At 41.4% G+C, this 14,126-nt stretch overlaps 1 protein-coding gene across 12 annotated transcripts in view; it reads right to left on the bottom strand.

Annotated features, from left to right (window-relative positions):
- Positions 1-10,668: 10,668 nt before the first annotated feature.
- Positions 10,669-14,126, bottom strand: part of YTHDF3 (YTH N6-methyladenosine RNA binding protein F3) — a 41,623-nt gene continuing 38,165 nt past the window's right edge. For all 12 annotated transcript variants that reach the window (XM_021089299.2, XM_021089303.2, XM_085022294.1 and 9 more), the window contains one exon: positions 10,669-13,739. In XM_021089299.2, coding sequence (XP_020944958.1) covers positions 13,716-13,739 — 24 coding nt within the window. In that variant the 3' untranslated portion in view covers positions 10,669-13,715. The remainder of the gene's footprint in view (positions 13,740-14,126) is intronic.

Genomic DNA, 14,126 nt, shown 5'->3' on the forward strand with positions numbered 1-14,126 from the left:
CTAAGAAACAGAAGAAAATGTTTGATTATACCTCATTAAAGAAAATGACATGCTTGGAGAGATTATCAGACTCGGGCAAAAATCATGGATTAATTCATTTATTTAAAAATTTGTTATCGACAAGACTCTGCTGTAGGACAAATGCTGCTCACAATTTCAAAATAAGGCATTATAAAAACAGTAGGGAAGGAGTCCCCATCATGGTTCAGTGGTAGCAAACCGACTAGTATCCATGAGGATATGGATTCGATCCGGCATTGCCATGAGCTGTCGTGTTGGTTGCAGACACAGCTTGGATTCCTCGTTTCTGTGGCTGCAGCTCCAATTTGACCCCTAGCTGGGAATTTCCACATGCCTTGGGTGCGGCCCTAAAAAGACCAAAAAAAAAGGGTGGGGGGGAGAAGTGCCTTTAAAGAGAGGTTATTCGTAAGAGGGAGAGGGTGACACTTAAAATTAAAAGACCACCACCTCTCTGATGCAGGCTTGTGCTGTCCTCAGACACAACATCATCTTAACTGCTCCAGTGTGGCCAGATTAAGCCACACCATCAGTAGTAGAAACCACCCATATAGCTGATTTGGGAATGTCAAGTTTGAATGTCAACTATAGGCTGAATTTCCTATAGTTGTGCTCTTCCTAATACGGTGCCTGGATGTCACTATTGGATTTGCCTTTGAGGCAAGCCACTAGAAACATGTCATCAGGGCCACTGGAAACATGTCAGCAGGCTTTGATAATGAAGGCGCAAATCAAGACTCTTCATCCAGGAGTTCCCGTCGTGGCGCAGTGGTTAATGAATCTGACTAGGAACCAGAAGGTTTCGTGTTCGATCCCTGCCCTTGCTCAGTGGATTAACGATCCGGCGTTGCCGTGAGCTGTGGTGTAGGTTGCAGACGCGGCTCGGATCCCGCGTTGCTGTGGCTCTGGTGTAGACTGGTGGCTACAGCTCTGACTCGACCCCTAGCCTGGGAACCTCCATATGCCGTGAGAGCGGCCCAAGAAATGGTAAAAAAAGACAAAAAAAAAAAAAAGACTTTTCATCCAGGAGTTCCCTGATGGCCTAGTGGTTAAGTATCTGGCACTGTCACTGCTATGGCTCAGGTCACTGCAGTCATGTGAGCCAGATCCCTGGCCCAGGAACTTCCGTATGCTGCGGACCAAAAAAAAAAAAAAAAAGATTGTTCATCCAAACATCCAAATAGCTGGCTGAGTGACAGCGTAGCTTTAAGTGAATGAGACACAACAGAGGTACAATTTGACACAGAAGTCCAGAAAATGATGTGAGGCCACAGAAATAAGACTTGTGCAAAAAATATCACTCCATTTATATAGCAAAGTATCAAGGCTAGGATAATGGAGAAATCTCCATTCTCTAAAAAAAAATACCTATTACCTCTTTGTTTGTTTGTTTTTAAGGGCTACACCTGTGACATATGGCGGTTCCCAGACTAGGGGCTGAATCGGAGCTGCAGCTACCCACCTACACCACAGCCACAGCAACTCAGGATCCAAGCCACATCTGACCTACACCACAGCTCACGGCAACACCAGATCCTTAACCCACTGATCAAGTCCAGGGATCGAACTCGCATCCTCATGGCTACTAGTTGGGTTCGTAACACGCTGAGCCGCAACAGGAACTCCCCTGTTACCTCTTGTTGAACACTAACATCTGCCTGTCATCAGATGAGCCTTGGCATAAATTCACTCTACCCCTCACAGCAATCTTCTGAAATGGCATCAATATTCCCAACCTGATGGTGAAGAAACTCAGGCTAACAGAGGTTAAATATGGTGCCAGTATCACATGGCAGTAAAGGGGGAGTCACAATTTTACCCCAGTTCTGCCTGCCATCAGAGCCCCTTCTGGCTCTACTCTATAAGCTGCCTGAGCAGACAGAAGGACTCCAATTCAGTGGCCACAGAGCAATACCGTCTAACTCGGGACCAAGGGGCACATGGAAGGCTCCAGGGAGACAGTGGTGGTGTGATGCAGTCTTGGAAGATCAGTGGATTTATTCATTCATATTTAAATTATTTTATTTATTATTATAAGTATAAGCTCTCGTCAGACAGTTCAAGCCAAAGAAAGAAGACAAAGAGCAAAATCGCTCCTTTTCCCTCCCCACACGCAGCAAGGCTGGCACCACCTCAGAAGGAGTCGTGGCTATGGATGTCTTATGTATTCTTCCAAAAAATGTATCTATAAAATTATTTTTAAAATTGCTTTAAATCTAAATTATATATTAAAAGTATATGGGTATCTTTTATTTCAATTATGTTAATTTTTAAAACTCACAGTACAGATCATACAGATCTTATAGCCATGAGTTTTTTAAATTTAAGAAACTACATCAATGGGAGTTCCTGTTGTGACTCAGCGGGTTATGAACCCAACCAGTATCCATGAAGATGCAGGTTTGATCCCTGGCCTTGCTCCGTGGGTGAAGGATCCCGTGTTGCCGTGAGCTCTGGTGTAGGTGGAGGATGAAGCTCAGATCCACCTTTGCTTTGGCTGTGGTGCAGACTGGCAGCTGCGGCTCTGATTCAACCCCTAGCTTGGGAAGTTCCACACGCTGCAGATGTAACCATAAAAAGAAAAGAGAAGAGAAGATTCAGTCCTCAACATCTCACATGAGCATTCATGGTTGAGTGTCTCGGTGTGATGAATCCCACCACTTTCCTTTTTGACCCCCAGATTCATTTCCAGTTTTCGTTTTGCTGTCACAAATAACACTGCAAGGCCGATCTCCACACACCTACATCTTTGTGTGCGTGTATGTGCACTTGTGCACAAGAGAACAAATTCCTAGAGGAGGGATTCCGAATAGTGTTATACATGAAGACTGTGGCTGAAGCGTGGGGGAGGGCCTGGAGGGGGCATTTGGAGGCACAGGGCCAGCGGGAGCGGAAGTTGCCCACTCATGGATGTGGCCTAAAGAAGCCTGTGGAGAAAGGCCTGAGACAAAGTTTTCCTGCTTTCGTCCCCCCCACCCACCACACACACAACTCTCGTGCACACAGCAGCCCTAGTCCAGGTGAAGCCTCCCTCTTGATAATGAGGGTTTTTCACAAACGTGTGAATTTTAACCCTTTTAGGGTCCATACTCCACCACACATTATTGAAGCAGAGCAGAGTGACAGCAATCATACAAGCAGCCCCTGTATGACTTTGAGGCCCAACTGAAGTCTCCATGAAGACAGAGAGACACACAAGCTGGGACAGTGGCTGTAGAACAGCTCATCCTGATGGCCCAGATTTATGCTAATGGAGTAGATTTACTTCTAGTATTACCGGTCTATAATTATCATTACTTTTCTTTCTTTTCTTTTCTTTTTTTTTTTTTGTCTTTTTGCCTTTTCTAGGGCCACACCCACAGCATATGGAGGTTCCCAGGCTAGGGGTCCAGTCAGAGCTGTAGCCACCGGCCTATGCCAGAGCCACAGCAACACAGGATCTGAGCCATGTCTGTGACCCACACCACAGCTCCCGGCAACGCCGGATCCTCAACCCACTGAGCAGGGCCAGGGATTGAACCTCATGGTTCCTAGTCGGATTCGTTAACCACTGCGCCACAACGGGAACTCCCTCATTACTTTTCTTATCCCAATACTTTTGTAGGAGTGTTGGGAGGGGGATTGCAGTCTTGGGGTGGGGGGGGCAGATGGAAAAAAAAAACCTTTTTTGCAATCCTTCAAAGTGTATGTAACATCCCCCAATAGGATAAAACTTTGCCTGCCTGTTGACAACTGAGATGAGAAAGTCCAAGTCAAAATATCATAGTTTAAAGACAAATCTCAACGAGGGCCATGAAAAAAATGTAATCAAACCTCAACAGCTCCCTCTGCTGTCATGTTATGTAATTAAAAATTTTTTTTCCTTTGTTTTATTTTGAAATGATTCAGTTAGAGACCACACTAGAAGTCTGTTGATAAAATCCTTATTATGTTGTTTAAAATTGGAAGCATCACGCCTGTATCATGAATAAGGATGATCTTAGGGTGGAACATTTTTCTTTATGGCAGAAGTATTAGGGTAACTTCAAGAAGAGGCCACATCTCTGACGTGACATACATGCTTCAACAACAAGGAAACATCGATCTCTAAAACTCAGACTAATTTTTAATAATAAAACTTGCAGTGATTCACTTGTCTAGACCCTGCTGGTCCTGTGAGAGTTGACAAGCCCATGGCTTTGAGAAGGATGTAGAAGACCTACATTTGATCATGGGGAAGGAAACGCACACCAGGCCAATTAGGAAGAGAACACATCCTTCCCATTGAGGACAGCGGGTGTGGGGTGGGTGTTAGGGGGAAGCAGCCCCCCCCCCGCCCCCCACTGACACAAGCTGGATGTGCCTAAGAGTCTGAGCCAGGGTATTTCTCACTTTACAAACCAGAAAACTGAGGCGTTGTTTGGTCAGTCAACTACCAAGTAGAAGGTTTGGCCACAGGTTTAGAAGCATTTGGCTTTGAAGTGCGGACTAGAAAATCTGGGCTTTGAACTCCTCCTTGGCACTTAACTGGGACTTTGGGTAAGTCATCCCCTCCCAGCCTGTTTCTTCATCTATAAATTGCAACATGGGATTCGCTGGCCTCCCAGGGCCTTTCCTGGACTCTACACGATCTCAGGGTCAATCACACTACAGGCCCCCATGTTATCTGACTCAGGGAAAATCCAGTTTAAATGGGAATCAAAGGCAGTGGGGGGCAGGGTATAGAAAAAAAGGAAAAAGAGAAGAAAGGAAGGGAGAAAAGATAGGAGGAAGGGAGGGAAGCCGGTGGATTTCAGAAGAGCAGCCGAATAGAAACGACAGGTAAAGTGGAGATGTTGGCAGGCAGGAACTTGCCCCATGGTAAGGAAAATGAAAGTCATGTGGCTTTTTTTTTTTTCAAACAATAATTAGCAGCACCAACTTCTTCCTACTCTGTGCATCACCAGCTCAAAGAGTGACCTCTGCTTCTGAAGCAACAAAGGTCCCCATCGCCACATCCATCACCGCGGCTCCGTTCATCACAACCTAGGAAGGCTGGGAGGCAGCCACGTCTCATTCAGCCAGGAGGTAGCTATGGAGCCCTTTCCACGCCGGGCAGTGCTTATGGCAACAAAGAAGACAAAGTCCCTTCTCTCCTGAATCTCACAGTTTACAAAGACAAGGCCATATGCAGACATTTCTGGATGAATTCTGTGAAGAAGACAGAGGTTACACAGGAATGGGGGCGTGAGACAGCTGCTGGGTATGGTGATCAGGTGCAGCTCTGAGCAAGTTATCTTAGCGGAGCCCTGCAGAGGAGAACAAGTATCTGTTACAGGCAGAGAACAGAAAACCCTGAAGTGGGCAAGAATCTGATGCTTGCAGGCAGAAAGCAAGGCGGTGTAGCCAGAGAACAGGGGCAGCGCAGAAGGAAGGGCTGAGCTTAAGCCGGAGGAGAGCCTGGGCTGGTTAACAAGGCCAAGAGAAGGGCAGGAGAGAAACAGCGCTGAGGAACATGAAGAGGAATCGCTGCTCACTTGACAGCTGCCCATTTTCTCAGCACCCCCTTTGCTTCAAGCTTGGTGAGTTAAATCAGTGGTGGGGAAAGAAGAGCAAGGAAAAAGGAAGTGAGAGCACACTGGGTGGAGTGAGACAAAGACCAAAAGAAAAGGCAAACATTGCCCTGCAGATGGCCTCACAAAACCCCTCACAAGGACAAGTCAAAGCTAATTTGCAGAGCTCCCTTGTGGTGCAGTGGGTTAAGGATCCGGTGTTGTCACTGCAATGGTTCAGGTCACTGCTGTGGTGCAGCTTTGATCCCTGATGAATTAAGGATACCTGACCCAGGAACTTCCACAATGCCAAGAGGGCAGCCAAAAAAAAAGAAACTGATTTTGAGTGTTAAGCCATCATGTTCTGAGGTAGCCTGGGACCTGGGACCTGGTCCCTTTGCTGCGGTGCTTGAGCCCGGGCAAACATCTCCAAAGAAATTACAAGAGACTGAAAATAACTGCGTGCATGAGCAGTTGAGAGAAATCATGGATAAGATACAAAAACTTTAAAAAGCCAACTGCCACTTCTGAAGAGCCAAGAGCAAAAGCAGGTACTACACAAGCCCCCTGCACAGGACACCACCAAAGGGGTGGGCAGACCGCCTAAGCCACCCCTCTGGCTCAACCCTGGACCCACCCCCACCCTCCTGCCATACAGGAACCAGCCCGCCTCCCTCAGGGAGCAAGAAAGCAAGGGAAACTGTTGCTTTTCACTGCCTTCTGCTGCAGCAGGGGCCCCATTAAAGCCTGCCAGAATTTCTTGCCTGGCCTCTATCAACTTCTATGAAGGAGGCCAAGAACCCTGAACCTCTCTTAGAAAGCTCTTCAGGGTATTCCCTCCCATCACAGCTCAGAGGTAACGAACCCAACTAGCATCCAAGAGGATGCGAGTTCGATCCCTGGCCTCACTCAGTGGGCTAAAGGATCTGGCATTGACATGAGATGTGGTGTAGGTCACAGACACAGCTCAGATCCTGAGTTGCTGTGGCTATAGTGTAGGCCGGCAGCTGCAGCTCCTATTCAGCCCCTAGCCTGAGAATCTCCGTATGCCACACGTGCAGCCCTAAAAAGACAGAAATAACAGAAAGTTCTTCAGAATGCCTTCTCACAGACATAGAAAAGCAAACTTTATCAAAGGGGAAGCAGGGGTGGGGGCGGGATAAATTAAGAATGTGGGATTAATTGATACACACAACTGTGTATAGAATAAGAAGGACCTACCCTAGAGCACAGGAAACTATATTCAATATCTTATGATAACCTGAATAGAAAAAAATCTGAAGAGTATATATGTGTATATACACACACATATATATGACTGAATCACTTTGCTGTACACCTACTATACTTCAGTTTTTAAAAAATCAGAAACATCCCGAAAATGTCCTCTGTGAAATCTTTTTCAATCTGGTTGAAAATAAATACTGATGCAAATAAGCAGTTTATTTCTACACACAAACACACACACACGCACAGGTGTGCGTGCACATACATGTATATGCTACTGATATTCCTTCCTTTGGTGTTTCATTTGGTTTTAACATATGACCTTTCAAATACTGCCTGGAAAGGAGAAGAAATTCGAAAAAACAAAACAAAACAAAAAAACAACAGAAACGAAAGCAAAACAATAAGCCCATGTGGAAAGCCAAGGCTAATGATTCCAAGATGGGTACTAGATGCCCAAGTTCCTCTTTCTCAGGCCATTTTTCCCCCCTTCTCAAAGGAATAACGGAGGAAAACATACATTTATATAGGCTTTGAGAAATGAAACACATGCCTTTCCAAAAGAGGAATCGTTTGACTCAGACTTGCCATGGTTTCTGTTGGCTTTAAATTTAGGTACAAGGAATTGTTAGTGGATATATTTCCTCTCTCCAACATCTCATACAGAAAACACAGTTCATAGTTTAGACACTTGAAATAAATATGTAAGTGCTGGGCACATTATATTTTTAAAATGGTATGAATACTTTATTATATTTATTTGCAAGGATACCATAGAAGATTCTTTTTTTTTTTTTGGCAGCGCCAACAGCACGTGGAAGTTCCTGGGCCAGGGATCGAACCTAAGCCACTGCAGTGACAATGCCAGATCCTTAACCCTCTGCTCCACAGGAGAACTCTCATACCAGCTTATCATTACACATGGACGCATGAGATCATGTTAAGCTGTTTAATACAGACAGGAAAACGTTTGAGGTCTTTAAAAAGAATAATTTACAAAGAATAATTTAGGTTAAAACTTTTAAAATTAAGCATTAAATGATGAAATAGATGTCATGTTAAGGAGTGAATTAATAAGCGATACAAACAAACCTTGGACACTTTAAAACGCATACACTTTAATTCATCAGGGATCTGATTTAGATCTGAGAAGTCTTCTTCCAACAGGAATCTGATGTCACCTCACTTCTAAGATACCCACCGGAGTGAGAACTGAAAATACACAAGCAAACTCCACACACACTTCTACACTCTTATGATTTTCCTGACAAATTTGAACATTTTCTCTTCTATACCTAATTAGACAACTCAGTTTTATCAGGTATTTCCAAAGCAGTCGACTTAGTTTTCATAGCAACAACTTTCAATCACATTTTATCAGTTTCTGGGACTTCCCGTGGGGCTCACAACATTTTATCAGTTTCTGTATTTAAATCTCATGGTAAAAGAAATGAGTACAACTGGAATAAACAAGCTTGGAAGGGGCCATAGATGATGCTGGTAAGCATACAAACACAGGCAGACTAGAAAACAGCTAAGAGACAAGTGCTGTGTGCTTTACAGAGGAAACAGTTCCTGCAGCAAATCCAAGCAAAGTAAGCTTAACATAATAGCTTTAACATTGGTGTGCAACAGTATTACGTTGAAGCTTTATCTGTAAACGTTTGACCTCAAGTTATAATCTTGAATACATACTACAATAGTTAGAACCACTGTCAAATACCTCTTCCTTTGAAATCTGTACAGTATCACTGATGAAACATGGAGGAAACACATTCACATTAGTGTTTCCATTTTGAATTGTTAGTAGATATTCATAATGAAGTTTTATGATTTACTAATATATGCAAGTGGCATCAATATCAAGGGGATTTGTAACAAGCCAAGCAAAACGTTTCTTCTTGATCTAGTTTTCATCTCTGGCTTAACTTTCTTCTATTGTTTATAAGTTTTCTTGTTATTCCCCCATATTTGCTTTCCTTTTAGTCTAATTTGCCTTTGGTTTGCCATCTGCTCTGCTCTAGCAGGATAAACTAACTCTCTGTTGTTTTATTTTACTTACTTTGAAAAAGCATGGCTGACAGTCACTGAAAATCCTGGAAACCGAAAGTTGCACAAAGATAAATGATAATTTAACTAAGCTTTATTCAGGCAATGTCTGTTCTCAGAGTCTCAGTGACATAACAGTATGAACTGAAAATAATCGACTTTCTACAACCTCTAAACTAAGCACTAAAGATTACCCTAAGAAATGTTCCTTGGTAATCACTAATTTTTAAATTTTTGGTAAGGAACAAGAGGATAGCAGCAGTTAACATCGGAAGGACTGCCACAGGCCCAGAGACTGTGCCAACCACTTTGTATTAGTTCATTTAGTCCTTCTGAAATAGGCTCTATTCTCATTTATTTTACATGATGAGGAAATCTAGGCTTGGAGCTAGTTTATAGTGGACCCAGGATTCTAAGGCAAGTTTATCAGCTCCGAAGCCTATGCTCTTGGCGAGAATATCATTCAGCAACCTCAGAAACATTTCAAAAGCATTCCATCAAAAAACAGACGCCGATTCAATCACCTTTTCTTTTGTATTTTTAGGGCCATGCCCGTTGTGCATGAAGTTCCCAGGCTAGGGGTCCAATCAGAGCCTACACCACAGCCACAGCCAGATCCGAGCCACATCTGTGACCTACAGCACAGCTCATGGCAACGCCAGATCCTTAACCCACTGAGGCCGGGGATCGAACCTGCGTCCTTATGGATACTAGTTGGGTTCCTAACCTGCTGGCCACAATGGGAACGCCCACCTTTTCTCTTTAAAGGAATGCTTTTCACCCTTGCACCAAGAGAAATGAGGTAAGAATACTTACACATCAAGATTACACAACAGCAATAACACATAACATATTCAAGTACAACTGACCCCTGAAAAATACAAGGGGTTGGGGGTGGGAACCCTCTCCAACATACAGCAGTTGGCCCTCCTCACACATGGTCCCTCCATATCCAAGGACTGAACCACCCCCAGAACATGAAGTACTGTAGTATATACTACTCAAAAAAAAAAAAAAAAAAAAAAAAAAAAAAAAATCCATGTAAAAGTGAACCCACTAAGTTCAAACCTGTGTTGTTCACAGGTCAACTGTGATTAGAAAGCAAGTGACCTGGGTCAGTTAACTTCCAACTGCATGAATTTTAGTTCTAAGACTAGAATTATTAAATTTATTACCACCAAGCAAGATAAAGCCAAGCCAATGAGAAATAGGGTCCCAACTAAAAATGAGTGGCCTCAGTATAAATACACTGATGAGATGCAAAACCTCTTTAGGAAATGACCAGTAAAAAGGAGGCTTCTAGTGACACTACAGTGCGGGACACCTGGGGATGTCTGTAAAACTGTGCCCTGTTCACAGGCTAACAGTGTATGCAGCACAAAGCTGAGCTCTGGTTTCCTCCACCTGAACAAGTGCCTCAGATAGAGAGCACAGCAATGATGATCAGGGCACCATCCAGAGCCACCAGGTTGCTATCTCCAGAAGCTCTGTCCGGCCCCAAGGATAATGGACGCACTACTGGAAAAGCATTCCTTGGTACCAAGAATGGGGGATTAGGGTGATTAGACAGCTGGTGCCAACACTTCCCCTTCTACACGAAAATAGGCCTCTTCCTCTTTTGCTCTAAGTTTAGCATTAAGAGCATGTAATTCAGTAAGCTCCTTGGAGTGGATAAAGATGAGGATAAACTGTCATCCTTCCTCTCTTTAATTCCTTCACTTAATTTTAAGTGACCAACTAAATAAAGTGATATAATCTATTTCTAAAAGATACACTGATCGAGAAATTCTAACAGCTGAAAAAATGTGACATTTTCTGGCAAGCAATACATATTTATAAAGATAAAATGGAAAGAACACAGATGTGAGTGAACAATTTTTATTGAAACCCTCAAAGATTAAAGAGGACCAAATGGTGAGTTTGGGTACCATAACAGAAAATCTCACCTAACTGTACCATCATTCACAGAAATGAACAAACCCAAACACGACAAAATTCAAATTCTCATGTCATTGCTACAAGTGAATGTAAATGAACTAATAATTTTATCATAACCTTTCTTTAATCATATGAAAAAGAAGGGAATTTACATGGCATAACAAAAGATATGCAAAACTTAATGAAACACAATTCTCTTAAAATTTCTCAAACTTATTTTTATACGATGCAGAATGCACTTGAAATGATTAAATGACTTAAGCTGATTCTTTTTTTTATTGCAAACTGTTTTAACATCAGCTTAACCCCCATGCATTTAAAAAGAACACAGCTTTTGAATTAGGAAAATCACTTAAGTTAAAATGAGGAATTAAGTACTGAACTTAGGAAAAGGCTGGGGTTTCTTCTGAAAGAAATCTTCAAGTACCAATATGTATAGAGAAAGAATACTAATTTTGGTTACATTTCCCCCCTTACTGTTAAATATACAAACTATAATACCTTTCAAAATAAAACACCCACATAAGATAACTTTAATAAACATTCAAACCAGATCTTGGAAAAACATTATGCAAGAAATTTACTGGGCCAAAAATGTCTTCATTTGTGATTATTCACCACTTTTGATCAGTCTCCTCTGTGGAGCCCAGTTTCTCTCCCTTTTGGTCCCTACAGTTAAGAAACCTCCATTAGCTGTGCGACTGAGACAACCTGTGATCTGTGCACTTAGAGGAAAAACAACGTGCCATAAACTGACAGACCAAGGAGGAAGAGAAAGTAGGTACCCTAAAGAAAACGTAAATGAGGGGAAAAAATGTACCAATTGAAAAGACAGTTTGTTTTTCCCAAAGGAAGGCTGCACCCATTTCACCTACTATTAGAAATCCCGGTTCAAGGCACTGGGATGAACTCCTCACCATGAGTAGATACTGAGTTACGTCTGACACTCCTGAGTCAGCTACGGCAATCAGCCTGCTCGCTGAGTGTTTCCGAGACATTTCTTACACAGAAACCTAATGTAAATTAAACAAGTTGCAATCCTTTTATAATGTAACTAGTTTTATAAAAATATTCAGAGTTGCTAATAAAGCACCAAGAAAAAGAGACCCTCCGAGAGAGGACTCAGACCCTTTCTACAAGGTCACCCCTTTACAGTTTTCTCCAGTGGGAATCCAGAGTGACATGTCCTACCTCTACAATCTCAGGGATGTAGAACAGTGCTGTGGTGACTATACCCAAATGCCAACTTTCATTATAAATAGTTAAGAGAAGTTACAAGAGTTCATGGCTTACTCTTAAAAAGGTAAAATAGGTGCAATTTTCCTTTAAGAAAGTCTTTATAATATAGCATTAATATTTTAATGTTCCCTTCAGTAAACACTGATATAACTATACTGGGACTACCAAATAACTGGGAAGTAGCTACAATTTATCTACAAATACTGTACTTTTTCCCCCCATTTTGATTACAGTATTTGTACATTTTAAGAAAACATTGTACAAAGAAAAATCATATAAATGAAAGCCTCAAAGAAATATCTGTCACTAAATTTTTGAACAGAAGTGACCAAAGGCTGTAGTAAATGAAAACTTTTCTAAACATGATGTAAACATAAATGGAGTAATGCAAGAAACATCAAGGTATTCAAATCTACAGTATTGCTATTTTCACCCTTAACATGTCTTTCTACAGAGGTTTCTCCTTTTGGAACAGTAATATAAGGGGCAGTACATTATTTCATAACCTTATGCCATCAAATCAATTAATACAGGTGCTTGACACAATTATACAAAATCAATTTGTTTCAAGATACAAAATTAATGTTGATATGTAATTAATGAAAAAAATAAGATGTTAAAAAGATAACTATAAGAATACCCAGATATATGCTGTATTCCCATTTATATAGATCTGATCAATAAAACATCAACACATTCACTTAGATACTGATTTAATCCATGGATCAAGGCCATATTTTCAAATATTTTAAAGATGCCAGGACACTGCAAAAGCCGGAGAAAAGAGTTGAGGAACAATATATGCTTGCTAAACAAGAACTATGTTTATTTAGCTAGTGAATACCTAGAGTAATAAATTTTTACTTCATGATAGCAATCAGGCTCGCAAACACCCAGAAATAGGAATTAAGGGTTTTAAATGTAGTTATAAAGGTCATAAAAAGTCTGATTAGACTGAGGTACATTTACTCAAAATTTTGAGATTCAGTAAGTGGTAGCAAACAAAATAATTCCTCAGACAAATGCACATTTTTCAGTATACATATTATTGGGGGAAGGAGGGGAGAAGAATGTGCATTAACTGGTGAAATTCACCAAGCTGCATATCAATATTCTGTTACACCAAACAGTTTGAAGACAAGGGAAATGTTCTAATATAATCTCAGATTATGTTTCATTTGGCTAAAATAGAGCTTAAGGTTGCTTTGCCATATTAAAAGTTTACTACAATAATTTTCACATAAACATTTAGACTTGAACTCCAGGACTAAATATGGCATGATTATTTTGCTTTTAATCTGTCAAATAGCTAAAAATTGACAATTTAAAAACTACAACAAAGAAAAAGTTGAAGCAGTGTGACTCTTACATCATTGAACCACTTCTAATGGTTAACTGTTAGTATTTAACAAATTCAAAGAGTTAATGAATCCTTGCATTCATTCAGTCTTCTGTGCCTTAGCTAGGATGCATCATTACAAAAGACAGCAGATACTGGTCAAAGCTTCAGGACAGAAAAGTGCTTGACGAAGTTACAGTTCTCAAGTGTGTTTGGTGAAAGTATAAGGGCAGATGCGCTGATGAAAACCATTACAAGAAGAGTCAATCTGTGTTAGAGTTCAAAGATGTCACCTTAAGCAGAAAAAAGCTGTAATAACGTCTTCTTTGACTTATTAGGCATTTCCAGAGTCTACATCATTAGTGTTGTGATTCTAACAGGACATCTTCACATGGTTATTGTTTGTTTCTATTTCTCTCCTGAAAGAAAAACACAAAGACCTTTAGCAAAGCACCACCATTATTTAATGATTTAAATTATATCCACATATAATGTAAACCATCTCCATTCAAAGTTCTTCAAATACTGGCAGAGCCTCCTTGCCTGCCACCTGCATCTCTCATAAGTGTCCTATCTTAATAAATCTATTTCTTGCCTATCACTTTGTCTCTTGCTGAATTCCTTCTGTGCAGAGGCATAAAGACCCTGAACCTCAGCAGGTTCAGACACCAGGAAGAAGGACTACCAGAACCAGTGCTGGAGCCACTAAATACCAGCTGTGAAAGACAATGCAAGCTTGCTTCTACCTTGCTTCTACCCTGATCCTTATCTACAACCGTATTTTCCACTCCCTAAACTATAAAACC

This window comes from Sus scrofa, chromosome 4 (assembly GCF_054392235.1).
Source record: "Sus scrofa isolate SSC_HxYL_T2T_F1_AM1 chromosome 4, Sscrofa_HxYL_maternal_Yorkshire_Landrace_v2.0, whole genome shotgun sequence".
NCBI classification, from domain to species: domain Eukaryota; kingdom Metazoa; phylum Chordata; class Mammalia; order Artiodactyla; family Suidae; genus Sus; species Sus scrofa.